Source organism: Prunus avium, chromosome 1 (assembly GCF_965620075.1).
Source record: "Prunus avium chromosome 1, drPruAviu1.hap1.1, whole genome shotgun sequence".
Classification (NCBI taxonomy): Eukaryota; Viridiplantae; Streptophyta; class Magnoliopsida; order Rosales; family Rosaceae; genus Prunus; species Prunus avium.
Window position 1 is genome coordinate 14,289,864 of NC_142284.1, and position 17,942 is coordinate 14,307,805.

The 17,942-nt window shown below is 35.2% G+C and overlaps 2 protein-coding genes across 2 annotated transcripts; both read right to left on the reverse strand.

The window, feature by feature from the left end:
* Window positions 1–329: 329 nt before the first annotated feature.
* Window positions 330–1,386, reverse strand: LOC110774578 (uncharacterized). Its single transcript, XM_021979138.2, has 3 exons — window positions 1,039–1,386; window positions 645–962; window positions 330–559 (listed from the first exon to the last, which is right to left on the reverse strand). Exons 1-3 carry the CDS (start codon window positions 1,093–1,095, stop codon window positions 467–469), a joined length of 468 nt encoding a protein of 155 aa, XP_021834830.2. The 5' UTR covers window positions 1,096–1,386; the 3' UTR covers window positions 330–466.
* A 7,080-nt stretch (window positions 1,387–8,466) lies between these two features.
* AT-HSFA5 (winged-helix DNA-binding transcription factor family protein) lies at window positions 8,467–13,495 on the reverse strand. Its single transcript, XM_021944226.2, has 2 exons — window positions 13,097–13,495; window positions 8,467–10,064 (listed from the first exon to the last, which is right to left on the reverse strand). The coding sequence occupies exons 1-2, from the start codon at window positions 13,316–13,318 to the stop codon at window positions 8,841–8,843; spliced, it is 1,446 nt and encodes a 481-aa protein (XP_021799918.2). The 5' UTR covers window positions 13,319–13,495; the 3' UTR covers window positions 8,467–8,840.
* Between the last annotated feature and the right edge of the window lie 4,447 nt (window positions 13,496–17,942).

Genomic DNA, 17,942 nt, shown 5'->3' on the forward strand with positions numbered 1-17,942 from the left:
AATCAACTAAATATAAATAATTAAAGAAAAACTTCTATTTTGGGTCTGAAAAAGTAAGAATTTGCATTACATCCTTCTTGTCTGCATATAGACACAGTAAATCAAAAGAAAAATAAAAGAGGTTTAGAGAAGATAAATTATCTAATGACCAAATATTCTCTACATGCTTCTTGTCTGCATATAGGAACTGTATAGATATAAATTATTTGACAACAGTCACATCTTTAAGACCTCCAAAATGCCTATTCATAGAAGAAACATATATTTAACAAAGGAACCATGAACCAAAGGAATATTTTAATTACAATGACAAAACCCTGCTCATACATGAATGTAGTATACTGTAACTTGTTCCATCCCCTTAAACCCAATCCCATGAACCAAAGGAATAGGGTAGAAAACAAGGAAGAGACTACTTCTGCGGCGAGATAGATTCTAAGTAGTTTTCTAGATAATTCACACTAGCTTACCATATTTCTCCACAATAGATAGGAACCTTCGAGTTCCCCCACCGACTCCAAAATAATGCTTCTTGGCAGCCATGAGAAGGAGTTATGCACTGTAAATTAAACATTATCATACCTACAGCAGCTGCAAGTTCACAGTTCTGAATCATAAATAATGACAAACTAAATAAGAAATACCTTCTTTATGAGTTCACAGAGATGTGGGAGAGCAGAGATTGAGTAAACTGTCTCGGCCATTAAAATAATATCATACTGAGCATCTAGACCTTTCCCTGTACTAACATTAAGATCCTTCTCAATGTTTTGTGCATAGGGAAGAAGCTTATGGATTTCACGCCAGTCGCCAGCAAAAAAATGAATTTCCGTCCCCGCATCACACTTTGTAACTTGCAGTGCTGGGCGTTGGAAGCTTGGAACATTTGAATTTACATTAGGTATAGTGAGACACTGCAGGACCTCCGCATTGAAGTCCTGGAAATGAATGGCAGCTGCACCCTGAAGCAACAACGAAGAATCTTAAGAAATCTAATCTATGAAACCAAATGTACGAGCTTAAGAAACAAAAACTCACCTCAAGGCAAGCAAAGATACCAGGAAGTCCATGACCACAACCAAGCTGAAAAATCATGATAGGAAACACAGTACGGCATAGTGAGAAATGGGAGAAGGAGATAAAAGACAGTGGCCTCAATTTCTATGCCAACCAGGAAATCACTCATCAGAGATAATCACTTGTAGTAGTAGTGATATATGAGTCATATACTGATTATTGATCAATGACGATGTAGCTTCATGAATGACTTGCGAAGGTGCACCAAGTAACACCTAATTAAATGATGTGTCTGCAGATGTGAAGAGATATATATTCATTCAAATGAAGGGATGTAACTTCTTCAGAAGTTATATGTTAGAGCCCATAAAAAGAACTCCAACAAACATAACTTCCATCTAATCCAACAGAACATAGTGTTATCTCTAACAAAGGTTAAACTATTCAGGCTATTTGTCATTAAACCATTTGTTAATGTATCACGAAGGGATTGCAGTTCATTCAAGTTGACCTAGCCATCTGTTAGTAGCAATTAAAAGGCACCTAGAGATTTCAAGAGTTCCCCTCTACGATGTGTGAAAATGAAATTAATGGAGTAATACTTAGTGAGGAAACCCTACAATCTGAATGAAGTAAGGACTTCGAGGTAAAGAAGCGTATGTCTCATTTCACCTACGAATAAAAGTCAACTTATTTACACTTGAACATTAGACTACCACGCAAAGTAACATGAAGAATGTTAACATGTGTATGCATTATGGGGCAACATTAAAAAAAAGGAGTGACCTTGAGCAAAGTAAGTCCCACCCAACTCCACTGGCTCCACAGTGTACTTCACAGAGGGAAAAATCTATTCCACATTAAATCAATCAATTGTTCAGTATCATATCTCGAAACTTACGTTGACTGTTTTGATGAATTTTAATAATAAAATGGATAATTAATTGCAGACAAAATTTTTAGAGGGAATCACCACAATAAATTGGGGAACCAAAAATTAAAACACCACCCCATTACACATTGAAATATAAATAGGGGTCTTTTGGCAATCAAAAAATTATAATAAATCAGAAATTGAGCTTAATAAGGTAACTTGATGAGTTGGATCCTAGTCATGAGTTTTTACTTATAAAAGTTGGGTATTATTTATAGGAACAAAAAGTGAAGGGTTGCAGTTAAGGTAAGTTGAATTTGAAGGGTGTAAGCCAAATTTACTAAAAAAAATTATAAAACCTCACTTTAAAATAATAATAATAATAATAATAATAGGGGTGTTTTTGAATTTTTTTTTAGGTTTGGGTTTTTAAAAATGGGCCTATCAAACATCTTTTTAGGGCAAATTTGTTTTTGAGTTTATAAAATTGAATCCAAGTAGGATACCAAACAGGCCCTAAATTTCGAATTCGCTACAATTCACTTACCACATAACTGGCTGATGATTCTTTGCAAGATAAGAAGTCAATTTGAGAGAAGTTCAAAAATGCAGATGTCAGGACCGCTAATTTTGGATAAACCGCTGATGATTCTTTGTTATCACATTGAACACTCGATTAGGGAGGACGAAGGAAGGAATGTGCGACTAGAAAGGGTTTTGATATCAGAGGCAACACTCAATCATGGAGAAGTTGAGAAATGGAGTTATGAGATTTTGGGTTGTAATATTTTGGGAGATTCACTATTATACCCAATATAGGAGCTCAAATTATAGAAAAAGCTGATATCAAATGGACTTTAGAAACACACCCAAAACTCATTTGCAACATAACAAAAATGCTTTTAATTTCTTTTTAAATTACAAAACTGTCATGGATTTCTTAAAACAAACCCAACCTCAAAACCTCATAAAAAAACCCAAAACACTCAATAGGGGATCAAAGTAATTTAATAATCAAAATTAAATCAATAGGGCCAGTTGTCATTTTTTGGGTTTTTTTTTATAGAAATTAAATGATGTAGGGTTTATGTATATTATTAGTGCTAAGAATGGGTATATGACTAAATATCTTTTTTTTTTCCTCTCTCTCTCTCTCTCTCTCATCGCGGTTTCTCTCTTGCGCACCACCAAAATTGATTGGGTTTATGCCTCACATCTTTTTCCTTTTCTATTGTTAATTTCAATTTGGGGATTAGGGTTTATGATTTTCTGATTTTAATTTCAATTTTTTTAAGATCTTAAAAATAATTTGGAGTTCAATTCCAAACAAGTTTTTAGATCTTAACATCACTATTTGAAAACTCATGTTTTTAAAAAGAATTATAGTTTTTCAGTTTACTTTTTTGAGTAGGATACCAAATTGGGCCTGTAGCGACCTTTGGCTGCTTTGAGACAATGTCATCAGTAGCCGATGCTGATTGTTCGGAGCCTTGGGCACTTGGGGAGTTTAAGTGATCCACGTGTCAATGGATGAGTGAAGGATCAGATATGGTACAAACATAAAGAAACACACACATTCTCTCTCTTGGCCTATCTATCTCTCTCTTTCTATGGGTTTTTCTTTTTCTCTTTTTTAATTTAACAAAAAACAGAAATTCAATCTCTCTAGAGGAAAATCCTCGAGATTGGAGCCCAAACCACAAAACAAGGACACCTCTTAAACACTATTGAGCTAGCAGGGACTTTTTCCAACTTGGGTTATTGAGTTTTTGAGTTTTTGAGAGGAAGCGAAACAGAGTCAGAGAGAGGGAGGGAGAGAGAGAACAGATACAGCCATCTGATGAAGGAGAGAGGAGGCTCTCTTGGTGGAGAGAGCCTGCCCTGCACTGAGAACAACAACAACAACTACTACAACACCACCCAAGAAGAAGAAGACGAAGAACAGCTAGACCAACATAACCAAAACAGCCAAAGCAACCATCTTTCTGAACTTATATTCCCCCCCTTTTTTTTTTGTTGCTCTGCTAAAACACTACCTGGGTCGTCTTTGTTGTGACTTGTTTCTTGTCTCTTTGGAGATTTTTCATTGGGGGGTTTTCTCTTCTTTTCTTTTTACCCTTTAGCTTTCGTGTGAGGTGGTTCTGTGTTTGTGCGCATATGGCACGAGCGGAGCAAGGCGCAGTTCGCCATGCCTAGCAAGTCTCCGATCGAATTGCTCGCCGCGAGATCTTGATATTATCGATAATTTCGATAATATCGAGATATTATCACCGTTTGTGTGTTGACGTTGCTCGATAATATCTGGAGCGATATGTTAGCGATATTTTCGGCGACAATTTCGATATTTGGACGAAATATACTTGGGTTGTTCCCAGAATATTGGCTTGAAAAAAAAAATGATATTTTCGCCGATATTTCTGCGGTAATATCGATTTTTTAGACACTGGTTGGGAATGCTTTAGAAATCATGTGACTTTGACTTGGGCTGAACCTATAAAGAACTCAAAAAACCAATTGGGCTGAAGTGGAAGTTGTGGAAGTTGTGTAAGTTTCTAGTCTCAACTTTGTAGCCATGGTTATGATTTAGATAAGGAAGATGGTCATTTTTTTTTATTGATTGGAACATGAACCAATTATATTACGAAGATATGAACCAAAAAACAGAGAAGGATCATAAGAGAAATTTTTGTTGGAAGATGCTCTGAGTCATCTTTTGTTATAAGACATTTGTTTAAAGTTATTTTTAGAATAAGCACGAATACATGTACCCTCCGTTTGGATGAGGGAAAATAACTCGGAATTTAGCTAAAAGTCGGGAATTTAAGATGAGAAATTGACAATTCCCTTGTTTGGCAATTTAAGCGCTGAATTTATTAAATGACGCGCGGAAAAAATCATGGAAATTGAGACATCAAATTCCCGAGTTTAATTTCCTCCAAAATAGGTGTCATTTCACAATTTCCACAGTGCGGGAATTTATATTTTCCGTTGTGCCAAAATTTAAATAAATAATAAACACCAAAATATTCATGAAAAAAAAAAGCGCCAAGTTTGGAGCTGCCTTGTCGCTTTATAAAAAAGCTGTGAGCCAGAGAAGTAAGAAGCATCATAAAAAAGCTGTGAGCCAGAGAAGTAAGGAGAAGGAGTTCTTCTTGGGTTACACGTCTCTCTAGATCAAGTTTGAAGGTTAGTCTTCAAGCCTTTCTCTCCTTCAATTTATATTTTTCTATTTTAGGGTTACCATGGTTTCTGAATGGCTATCAAAATTTGGTGTTTCTGACTAAATTTATGAATGTGTTGAATGAGTTTTGTGATCTTTGCGTTTACTGATGCCTAAAGTCACTTTTGTCATAGTGATATCTTAATTCTTATCTACGTTTTAATTCAACTGCTGTAATAATCCTTCTGTGGTAAAAGCATTCTTAAGTGAGCAGCAAAGCAAAGCATGTAATAAGTACTAATGATGTTTCTTTAAGCTTGAACCATGAGTATGCTTTCAGGAGATACTTTAGTACCATAGTTAAGTTTCAAACTCGTCAATTTGAGGATGTGGGATTTAACCAGACTATTCCCCTTTTAATGGTATCCATTTAAACCAGCAAAGGAAGTCGTGATTTACTCTGTAGTTGTTTTGTGTTTTTGTGTTTTTTGTCTTCTCTGCTTTCTATATCGTTTCCTGCTCTGTAGTTGTTTAATTCACACATATAAACAGGTATGGCTACTGTTAATATTGATAACATGTTAATGAGAAGAAATGGTCAAAATTCCTGCTCTGCTTTCTATATCGTTTCATGCTCTTTAGTACCATAATATTGATGATATTTCACCAACCTCAACAAATGGTCAAAAGAGAAGAAATCGTGCATAAAATTCTTTTGATATTCTTCCTACAAAGAAAAGAGGTGCTGTCAAAGATGTTATTGCTGATTCGATTGCTAGAATGTCTTTATCATTTGAAGAGTTTATCCGTGTTGATACTAAGAACCTTGATCCAGCAAATGTATATGATGAAGTACAAGCAATACTAGGTCTTAGTGAAAATGAACAACTCAAAGCATGTGCTTGGCTGATAGAAAATGACAAACAATTTCAGATGCTGAAGGCACTCCCAATTGAGAAAAAAGAGAGTATGTTGCTGATGTTTATTGCACGTAGGGAGTGATTTGGTTTGCTAATAGGCTCTGTTTGTTTAAGTTGAGTTATTTAGTTCATCAAACGATATGTTATTTTATACTTCAAAGAATACTTTCTATGTCGGTTATCAGTTTTTATGTTCTTTCGAAATATTTAATTTTTGTCATTTGTAATTTACATGAGCTATCCAAACATTGAATTTTCAATTTCTGTCATTTACAAAATTCGGCATACATAAATCCAAACACTGAAATCTTCAATTGCCAGAAATTGAAATGACGGAAATCTAAATTCCGTCATTTTAGAATTCTATGTAATTGGCAATTCCTTCATCCAAATGGAGCAGTATATTTTTATATAATAATATGTCATCTTGAGAAGTAATTATAGTGTGGCTTCAGAGTATGGTCATATAATATTTATTATAATATAAGTGGATATTTATTGATATTATGTTTTAAAAGTTGAATATCTTATCATTGATTGATATTAAACACGTAAACGAGTTATACTATGTAGTCGTATTTTAGTTCCTTATAATAATTTATTCACATTTAAGAAATAACAAAACAAAAAGAATAGTTTAGATGTTCAAAAATTGTTTTTGGTTACAAGTAAAAAAAACAATTTCAGTTTGGCTAATTGGATTTATATAAAGTTACCCAAGTTTTATTGTTTTTGGTTACAAGTTATATAAAGCAACCCATAACTCATGAATCATGAAAAAATCTGCAAGTGTTGTGAAATAATTGAAATAATTGTAACAACATTATGGTCCACCCTAATCCATAACACTGTAATACCCTAATTTAGAAAGAAAATGACACGTAGTACCAAGGTAAGAACGGACTTTGGAGGAGTACAATTATGTCATTATCCTTGTAAACACAACTGAAAATCTTGTAATCTACAAGAAAACTTGTAAACTTTCTACTTTTATACTTGTTTTTCTTGACTTTTAATCCTAACAATGTACTATAAAATCCATGGCCATGTTAGGAAAAGAATATAAATTTATAATATTTCGTGGATGTCTACAAAAGTACAATCATATAACATAGAGTTTAACAAGTAATATAGTTCTTATTTTAGAAATTGATTTCAACCAATTACATAGACAAAACTCGAGGTGAAAAAATTTGATGGATAAAGAATTTCAAGATCTCAAATAAATGTTGATGCGCATTCACCAATTCTATAAAACAAAAGAAACAAAAAAATTAAAACTATCAACCTCAATTGATTTTTTAGAACTAGGCATAAAATACGGAGGAATTAACCACAACTAGCCATCATAATTCATATAAATAAAACCAGCAACTCATAATGAACTTGAGTAAAGCTACAATGAGGTAACATATCGAAATCAGAAGAAAAAAAAAAGTCAAACAATTCTCATAAAAAAAAAAAGAGAGTCTAAAACGGTAACTTTAGATTTATAAAAGTAAACAAATGCCATTGCAAAATTCATAAGCATGTCATCGTGAGTCAAAAAGAATAAACTCAATTAAAAAATAACATGTCAAATCATATACCAACTGCCAAACAGGAAGGACATAATTGCATGACCCTTACGCAATATTAACAAAAAGTGGAAACTTGACAACTTGTATAACCGGTAAATTTTAAGTGGAAGAAGATTTTATACAAGAGATATTCGGAGATGACAGATTTGAATACTGTACCTCGGGTTATTCTCTTAACCAACTCAACTCTAAGCGTGGACGAAGATTTGAGGAATTGTTAAGAGGCTGCAAAATCTAGATAAACCATAATATCCAGAATCGAAATTTAGACGACGAAAATTGAAACTAATCAATACAAGCGGGGCATTTTATTTTATTTTTAATCTTTAAAAAAAAAAAAATTTGTTTCATGCAATCTAGGTTTAAGTGGGGAAATTTTTTCTTGCCAATCTAATTTATCTTGTTACTCACCCGGTGGGACTACTATAACTGAGTAATAAACTTTTTCATAAAACTAAACGCATGTGATCATTTTTTATTGCCCTAGTATGAAGTAGGTTATGTAGAAAGACTAGTTTCACCAGCTGTTAAAAATGGAGCTCGAATATAAAACACAATGCCTGCCTGCATGACGGTGGACGAAAAGAAAATTATGGAAATGGGGGCATTTTAATCAGTCATTCATCCATTAAACCTCACGCAGTATTTGCATCTATAGTAATACAATGTCATGAAAGAAGTGAAAGGCTAACGAAGGAAAGTAGAGCAGAGACGACAATAAAAATAAAAGTAAAACTGAAAACAAAGATATAATTGATAGATCATTAAAACTTCAAATTTTAGCATATCCTCAACAGTGTTTCGATAGAAGCCTAAACCAAAAAATGGATTCAGTATGAATTAACAGATCATCTCAGATCACCAAATTTCAGATATACTTTGTTTTTCTACGATGCCACTCAATGTAAGCAAAACTTTAGCACCCGAAACAGATACATCTAGCATAGAATAACAGGTTAGTCCGCTTCTTTCCAACAAGTGCAGCAGTTAAATATACAATCTTATGTCAGATTAATTGTAAATTGCCTAACTAGTTACAAGTTAGAAATCTATAACCATGGAAGAAATGTGTGTTGTTGCAAGTTACAACATACGCATTAATATCACACTGCTAACGCGGCCAGTGATGACTAAGAACTAATTGCATTTTGGCATGAACTTATTCAAACCAGTAACAGGCAAGGTTATTTCAAGTTTCAGATCTTCTGAAATCTGAATCATACAAAGCATGGGAAGCAAGGAGGGAGCTTTTTTGAACCTGGTTCAGGGCTTCACCATAACTGCGGTACTCAAAGAGTGAGTGTTTCAGCATCCTTGGCACTTCTGGACATTCCGTGGCCTAGCCTTCCATCATCCTGCTCATCATATGGATTTCCCCTATAATTAGAACTTGCTTCTTCATTTTCTGAACAGCCAGGTCTTTCAGTTAGGAACTGTTCCCAGAAAACATCATTTACTGGAGCAGGTGGAGGCCCTTGATTGTTATTTGTGGCTTCTTGAGAGCAAGTAATAGGCATGTCTTCATCAGCTGGATTTTTGTTTGTAAAGGCTCTTATATCTGATTCCTTGCCATTGGCATTTAATCCTGATGCTAGGGATTTGCTGATATCCTGACCTACTAGGGGTATTGTAGCAGAATGAGGACTACTATTGACTTGCAACGGGGAAGATGCTAGAGTGAGCTTTAATTGGCAGGATATATGGCCATCACCCTCTTCGTTAGAAGACAAACCTGGCTGCAATGAATGAAGTCTCGGGTTTCCAACAGTTGGTGCTTTTCGTGTTAACAACGAATCCATTTTGAATGCAAAAGATGTTCCAGTATCTGAAAGTTCTAAGGTTTCAGGTGCAAATAAAAGGCCTTCTGTTCTTTTCTGCACACCCTTAAGTTCTTCAGATATTTTCCTAGTAGGACTATACCCATCTTCATTGGAACTCTGTGTGCTGCGTGAAACCAGGTTAATGTCTGAAACAGCTGGTGATAATTCTAGTCTCAGTTTACTTGAAAAGTCTTGGTGGAAAATATTCCCAAACTCAGATCTGGAACTACTTTGGTTATCCACAAAACTATTCTCCACAACTGGCTGTAGGTGATCAACATCAGGCAATCGCCTTTTCTTATTACATGCTGCAAAATCCATAGCTTCGATTTTTCTAGTGAGATGTTCAACAAAAGTAGGGTTCTGAACATTCTTATCTAAGAATTTCAGCAAATCCTTCTGTCGTTGTTCCATGGAATTCACCCGCTGTGTTAGGTCTTCCAACTGCAGCTTTGCATCAGACCGCTGCTGCTTGAACCTTGAAATATTTGCCTCTAGTGTGGCTTTATCATGTGAAAGCTTCTCTATTTCGTCATCAAGAGCCGCTCTCTCCGGATCTACCATAGAACCTTGAGGATTACTGTGGCTGTGAATGGGTTTTCTGCGGTGGATATTCTTAAGAAGATGCTTTTGATCTTGTATGAAGTCTTCATTAGCAAATTCCCATTTCTCTGGATCAATCTTTCGAAATCCCTGTGACAAATTTATGTCCCAACGTATTTAGTTACATTATATCGAGACTCAGTTCCGCCATGTAAAAACAGCGATTAATTAGAGATGATACAAAATTATGTACAATGTATTTGAAAGTAGGTGAGCAGGGGGAATATTGAAAGTATGATTCATGAGAGAGATAAAACTAAATGAACAAGAAATGAATTCCTCAATTATGAGTTGCTCACCATAAGCCATGGAACATATCAAGCAAATTCATGCATTGGAAAACACAACCGAGGAAGGCCCTATACTTAAATTAAATATATTACCCCAATGAAAAATACATCTATTTCGTTAATCCATGCAAATCCGCATTATAAAAACAAAGAAATCAGAGAACTTCAACAAATATAATGCAATGTAGCCACTGCACGGAAAATTAAAAAAAGAAAAAGAAATATACTTTATTTGAGAAATTGTAAAAGGGTGCCATTTGGCATCACGTTGGAGCACATTTTTTTTGCTGTTTGATGTTAAATATGACATTAACATGGAATTATAGAAAAGCACTGGATATGCTCTAAGCAAGAAAGTTGTGAAACTTTAGATCTGTCCCTGCGCATAAAATCTTATAACACACACAAGACTCAATTCTAAAAACTGTTTTGACTCACTCCCAGGGAAATAACCATCAAAACCATAACACTCGTCATCCATTGTCGCATTCCAGGCCTAAACATTAAAAATCCTAAAATTGCAAAATTTAATAATTTGAAAGAAAAATATCAACGTTCTGCCTTCAACTTGGTGCATAACCCAAAAGCAACTATGGATGGCCCTAAGAAGGTAAAGAAACTTAAAACAAAATCATCAAAGTAACTATTTGGCAACAGTTATATCAATTAGATAGTACTTGCTTTTAAGTTCTCAAACGATGATTTCTGCTCAAATCAGAACCATTATTCCACTTTCAGTAATTTGGTATTAATTAATGCTGACTATGAAGAGACTATAATATGTTCCTAAATGTCCAAAGTACCATGGAGTTGATGGTATATAGGATTGACAAACAAATTAAAGGTAATGCTAGTAGTGGATAAAACAGGAGGATCTTATTATTTTCAAGTTTCATAGTCAAATAATTCTTAATGGTTAAGTGGACACATTGGAAGCAATTGAAACTTCAAAAAATTGTTCAAGCTCATTGGTTAGGTATTCAACTGTAAGAAACCTGGTCAACTAACTATATACAAATTGAGCATCAGTAATCTTACATGTAGGAAAATACCATTCATTTTATTTTATAAATAAATAAATAAATAAATAATATATATAAATATACACATATGTATTGAAACTTTTGCCACAATGTAGCAATCAACCTAAAGCAAGGTGGTTCATATGTTTTATATGGAAACACTTGGATATGAAAAAACGGTGCACTGCATTTTGTTTTCAGACCAAAGATGGCCTGGCACATTTCACAAGCAATGCATGTCTAAAAAATAATTAGAAAGCTTCATAACACAAATGTTTGATGAGCAAGACTTTCTATACATATCGAAACAAACACGAATTAATCACTAAAAACAGTGAATCCTTTTGTGAGGATGCTAATTTTTGTATTTACTTTAATTGACTCTTACTTAAATTAGGGCATTTTTCAAGGCATCAAGGCACTCATCTTTCAAAATTCCTTGCCTTAATCAAGGTCAGTTAAGTCAAAATTGCCTCTTATTCCAGTTAAAGTACTTCCCTAGCAGCAAAAAACAATTGCTTCAAAAAATTTCAGCTCCCATCCTTGTGTCATGGCCCATATAATTTTCCCTTGCAATACCAGCATTTTAGAAGATACATTACCTGAAATCTTGTTTCATCTTTCGATGTTGGATATCTAGGATATGAAACAACAGAGTGCCCCAAGCCCGTCTGCACATTTTGTTGACACATTCCTGATAGTTCCACAGTAGCCCTTTCCTCCAGTATCCAATGGCTTACCATCATGACCATGCATAATGATGCATCATAATCTAGCCTACAGGTCGACCCTTTCCTGGACTCTAACCTAGTTGCATGGTGAAAGTGCTCTGATACCAAATATCATGCCCTAAAACCTACAAAATCAAACTGCAAGGGAGGGCCGCCCAAGAGCTCATATGTGGTCCCAAAATGTTCCACTTTTCAATGTGGCACATTTGTAGCCACGGCATGGCCTTCGCATAAGCTCTTCTTGCTTGAAAACCTCAACAGGCAGCCAAAACCCCTTCAATAATCCAAATTTCATATGTATCGCTAAAGATTTGGTAAAGGTTTTATGGTTGAAAGAAATATCTTTTCTCTCAAACTGGAAAAGGAAAAAGAAAACCAAGAACTTTCTGTACAGTTTGGTTGAGCCAGACTAAGAAATTCATTGAACACTTTGAATGAGCCCCACCTAAAAGGTCCCTCTTTTTTCTTCCATTTTAATGAAAAACAAATTTTATTGGAACCAATAAGAAAATACAAATTACATTCAAAATTGGCAACATATTCACTACAAAAAAATTCAGCTCAAAACCATAAACACCATACAGGAAAGGTTAAAATAACAATTAAATACAAGCCAAAAAAACAACAGCTTGACAATCTGCAAAAACAGGGAAAAAACATGATCTCCCTAAACTCAGAACTACCGAGGCCCTGCAATTTCTTAAAAATGCTAGTACTTTGAAACCAAAAAAAAAAGAAAGAAACCAAACAATGATTCAGCAAACTACGGAGTCTTCTAAGTTGATATTCAATATCAATACTCAACTAATATTAAAAATTATTAATTTTTTCGGTGAACAACTAAAGTTCAAAATTTGCGATTGCTATAAGTCATCTGTATGGATTTTGTTAAATACTATACTATATACCAATTTTTGAACCGGTAATTTACAATCAACCAAACACAAAATTAGTAAAACACGAAAAATTTTCAGGCTACATCTAAACAAAGGAAATTGGGAGGAAAATGCTCGATGCTTTCAATTTTTCAAGAATTTAACAATTCACCTAAATCAAATCTTAAAAGGGAAGAAACTTACGTATGTATTGAGCTGACGAATGAAGCTAGAGAAGTTGTTGTGCTTGAAATAGGTGGGGAGCAGAAGCCGAGCGAACTCCGGCGGGTTCCAAACGACGAAACTTTTCTTGTTCGAGCTCCACGACACGATCTCGTCTGTCGCTGAATCATCCACCATGTCGTACGTCTTCAGCAAAAACGGCGCCGGACCGCCTCCTCCGCCTGCAGTCGAAGCTCCTTCCATTATGGGCGCTCGGGTCAGGGTTTGGGCGGTCCCGTATCCGATTGGAACGTTCGAGAGAAATAGGAAAAAAATTGACGACAGGTGGATGAAGCGAGAGTCGACGCTGGAGAAAGAGAGAGAAAGAGGAGAGAATTTAGAACGCTCGGGTCGAGACGCGCCGGTTGCCAGAGTTGACTTGTAAAACTACGGCCTTAAAATGTTCGTTTTCGGTAGGTCACGCCACGTCAGCATTCAAAATACAAATACTGTTATACTGACATACCCTTGGGCCGTGTTTGGTGGACCGAACTTGCATACCACCAGACTTGTATTGATGATTTTAAAATCCTAATTGAATACCATCATATTTTTATTGATTACTTAAAAATCATAATTGAATACCACTTGACTTTTAAGCTTCAAAAAAATCAATTAAAATTCTAATTGAATACACCCCCCAATTAAAATGGATATGAGTCCAGTCTGTTGTTTGGTAGGCTTAAATGGATCACGAACTCGTTATGACAAAAAAAAAATTCTGAATTTGAAAACCCACACTAAGACATTGGTTTCAAAGACTAACGCGGAAATGAGCTTTCGGGGGGAGTATTAAATTGGGATTTTAAAAGATTATTTTGAGATGAATAAGTCATGTGGTATTCAATTAAGACTTTTAAATAATCTAAACAAGTCTTGTGGTATTCAATTAAGATTATTAGGATTTTTAAATGAGGGTGTCGAAATCTGGCGGTATTCAATCAAGACTTTAAATAAGTAACAAAAAGTCTTATGGTATTCAAAACCGTGCTAATTTCAAAGGATTTTTTAAAATGTGAGATTGTGTGAGATTTTTAAGTAGGAGGTATAAATACCAAGCCCTATCTCAAATCCCATCCTAATCCATCAGACTTTTCAAGTGAGATTTTTTTAAAAAAAGAATTATTTCCTCACCGGTTGGGCACTGCATATAAACCATGGCAACCAAACCACCATTAACGACCCCTAGGTATAAGAAATGTTCTTTCCTCACCTTTCCTCACATGAAGACCAAACCACCTTCAAAACAAAGAGCTACTAGCTGTTGGGGTAAGCTTCTAACATGTGGGCCTTCACGCATCTATATGACAAAGCTGGATGGCTGGGCAAAAATTGCCCACCATCTGTTCGACACAAACCCCCAAAGGGTATAGCTTCTGTTTAGATTAATTACTAGAAAGTCGTTAATAGAATTCTTGTTGTGGAAGAGGTTGGCATTCAAATGCAACTCGTGTATTTGGGATGGTGGTGGTGTGGACCCAAATGTGATGGTGATGCAAGCAAAGGCTTGGTTGGCTGAATATCAGCAAATGAGGGATGACTGTTAATTTTGGTTGGCTGAATTCATCAAATGTAAACTTCAGCTCATAAATTCTGTTTATGAGGAGATCACTAATGAAGAAAAGAAAGAAACTGGTTTGGAATAAATCCCAAAAGGTATTTCATTATGGTTTACAATTACACAGCATTTCTGGTTCCACAAGAAATGGAACCTGCACCATGATTTGACACACTCTTTTGACCCAAAACCAACTAAATCTCAAACAATACGACTACCTAAATTACAAAGATTAACAACCAGAATCGAAATGCTCCACTAACAGTAAAACATCAAATATCTTGTCATGACAAAGAAACATTGCCAAGACTTCAAAAATTCTCAAGGGAGGTAGGTGTCTTGATCCCCATCACCATGTTAACAGTCATCCCTCATTTCCCGTCAATACACAAATGAGAGTGTGTGTGGTGGCTGTAGGAGGGTATGCTGCCGAGAGTGAAGGTTAGCATCTCATTTTCAAGGGTCTATTTTTTCTTAAAAAATATTATGTCGATCTCAGAAAGAAATTTATGTGGTCCTTTCAAATCTTATAAATCTTGTAATAGAAATCTTTAAAATCATAAGTAAAAAATCTTGATTGTATAAATCCATTAAAAAAATCCTATAAGTAATTATATTCTGTTTAAATCCGCAAGACTTTTTTATCCCTAAATAGTCTTTTAAAACTCAATTGAATACACCCCCTTTCGTCTTCTCTTCTCTCGCGTCGTCTCCCTCAATGTGCTTCGCGTCGCTCCCTCAGCCTGCTCTACGTGGTCTCCTCTCTCCTCTCTCGTCTCTCATCTCCCTTCTTCTCTCATCTCTTCTCTCTTTTGGTTTTTTTTATAACTGATTTCTCTATTCTGGATTACTTGGCTCTCTTTCAATTTATTTTTCAATTTTATTGCTAAATACTGAGATTATGACGATTCTTAGCCTATTTTTATGGGTTAGATGTTTAGTGTGGTTTTGTGGGTTTGATTTCTTTTGATATCTTTTAAAAAAAATTCATTCATCTTTATGTTTCCCTTCTAGAATTGAAGATCTGGAAGATTTGGGTTAGATGTTGAGTACGTTTTCTTTTTTTTTCTTTTTCACTTTGCATTGAAGATCTTTCAAATTTGGTTTCCCTTCCAGAATTTGCATCATTCTTTTTTCTTTTTAAAAAAAAATATTGTATAATAACACAGACAGATTTTATTTTGATAGAAAAAGAATGACCCTTTTTCTTTTTCTGGTAAAAAATATGAATTTTATTTGATAAAGAAAGATACTGAAATTTCGAGTAGAAAAAAAAAACTAAAAAGAGAGGAAGAAAGATAGTGAAGGAAAAAAACAAGACACATAGGCAAAAAGTTAGAATTTTTCATTTGATTATTGTTAATAAAATAAAATTTGGATTTATTAAAAAAAAGTTAATTCCAGTATGTTGTTTGATGCAAAAATGAATAGTATTGGACTCAAAGCCTAGCTAGTCCAATCCAATGCTTCAAAGCCTATCCTAACCAGTCTAAGCCAGCCCTCCAAACGGAGTCTTGAAATATTAGATGTTTCATCATCTAACGGTTATAAATGCATTGGGTTATTAGGAGCAATAGTCCTTGAATAATAGTCCGATTTGTATTTTGACCCTTTAATTTTTAAAATAGTTATTGTGGTCCTCCAACTTTGCTTTTGTTAACAATAGACGTCATGTCGTCAATTTTGTTAGGTTTTTTGCTAAATTTCTTAGTAAAAAATGAAAATTGCTTGGTTTTTAATTTAGCTTGATTTTTATCTCTTTTCACAACCATACCACCCAACAACCCACGGCTAGACCGCCAACCATAACCTATACACCTAAATCCACCACCCACACTAGCCACTATCTTCCCCGACCCAACACAACACACACCAGCTCCTACAATTTGATGTAGAACACATGGCTGAGTTGATTCAGGCTTAGTTGGACAAGATGCACGTCATCATGGCAGTAAAGTCCAATCTGTGCAAGTATGGGCCATAAGCTCAGAATTGGACCCATGACCTATCGTTTTGAAGAGAACAATGTGACAAGTGCAACTCACTCAATTTCAGCATTTAGCATATTTTAGGAAACTTTTGCTATTCAAGCCAAATTCTATCGTTTACTTTGACTTTTCAGCATTTAAAGTTTTTAGAATATTTTGGGAAACTTTTGTTATTTTCCTTTTGTTTTCTAATTAGTTTTCCTAGCAAATTTAGGGGTTTCTCATTAGCTTTCCAAGCAAGTCTAGGGTTTCTCTGGCAGATTCATGTTTGCTAGTGGATTCTGACGTGTTACTTGTAAGGTTATCATTCGATCTCCTTATTCCCTTATATCTCGTTGCTTCAGTTGGTATTAGAGTAGGCCTTGCCTCACTCAAAGTGCCTCCAATGGTGCGTCTAGACGGAGAAGATAGGACCCGTGGAGATGAGGAACCAATCACTCTTGATGAATTCAATACAGCCATAGAGGGTCTACATCAAATGATCCTGAACTTGGGAAACCAAGCACGACCAGACGAAGATAGAGGAGAAGACAGGAGTAACGAATGGTGGCCCCTATGGCTCCCTCATTGGGAAGATAGTGACACAGAGTTGGAGAAGAAATTCATAACGATCACGCACAACCCAATAACCAAACGCCAAGAAGACTATCGCATAAGGACTAAAATTGCATATTTCAATGGGCACCTACAAGTTGAAGATTTCTTGGATTGGCTTATTGAAGTGGAGAAGTTCTATAAACTTATGGAAGCCCCCGAGGCAAAGATGATGAAGCTAACAGCTTTTCGTCTCAAAGGAAGTGTTGCAGTGTGTGTTAGATGTATGCCCTGAAAGCCAATCATTAGATGAAATCTTTCATGGAAACTTCGTTTAAACCAATCATTTAGGTTAACACAAAATGGCAAATAAGTCAACATAGGTAACGGTCCATGCTTGACCATTGACTTATTTGACAAGTCCATGGATTTATGAGATAAGGAAAGTGATCTAAAGAAGTTAGATGCAAATGGACCTTTCCCTATAACTCAAACAAAAATTGTTCCCGGTCATAGGATCGTTCAATTGGGCATTAACAAACCGCAAAGATCAATACACATTCTATCTGCTCAACCAGAAGAATGACTAGTCTCGAGTTATTCGTGTGTAGACACTGAGGTAAGTTCGTAGGTGCTTACTAGGGAGTGAGTTCACTGAACGCGATCAAACTAAGGAATCTTGTATGGAAGTTCTACTTGCATGTCAAACAAGATTTCTTCAGTTGCAATAACGCAAGGTTAATCCTTA

Coding starts and splice junctions, on each gene's coding strand:
- LOC110774578 (XM_021979138.2), bottom strand. CDS start 1,095: ATGATTTTTCAGCTTGGTTGTGGTCATGGACTTCCTGGTATCTTTGCT. Junction 963..1,038: donor GTATCTTTGCTTGCCTTGAG/GTGAGTTTTTGT, acceptor TTGTTGCTTCAG/GGTGCAGCTGCCATTCATTT. Junction 560..644: donor TCTGTGAACTCATAAAGAAG/GTATTTCTTATT, acceptor TTTAATTTACAG/TGCATAACTCCTTCTCATGG.
- AT-HSFA5 (XM_021944226.2), bottom strand. CDS start 13,318: ATGGAAGGAGCTTCGACTGCAGGCGGAGGAGGCGGTCCGGCGCCGTTT. Junction 10,065..13,096: donor TTCGTCAGCTCAATACATAC/GTAAGTTTCTTC, acceptor AATTTGTCACAG/GGATTTCGAAAGATTGATCC.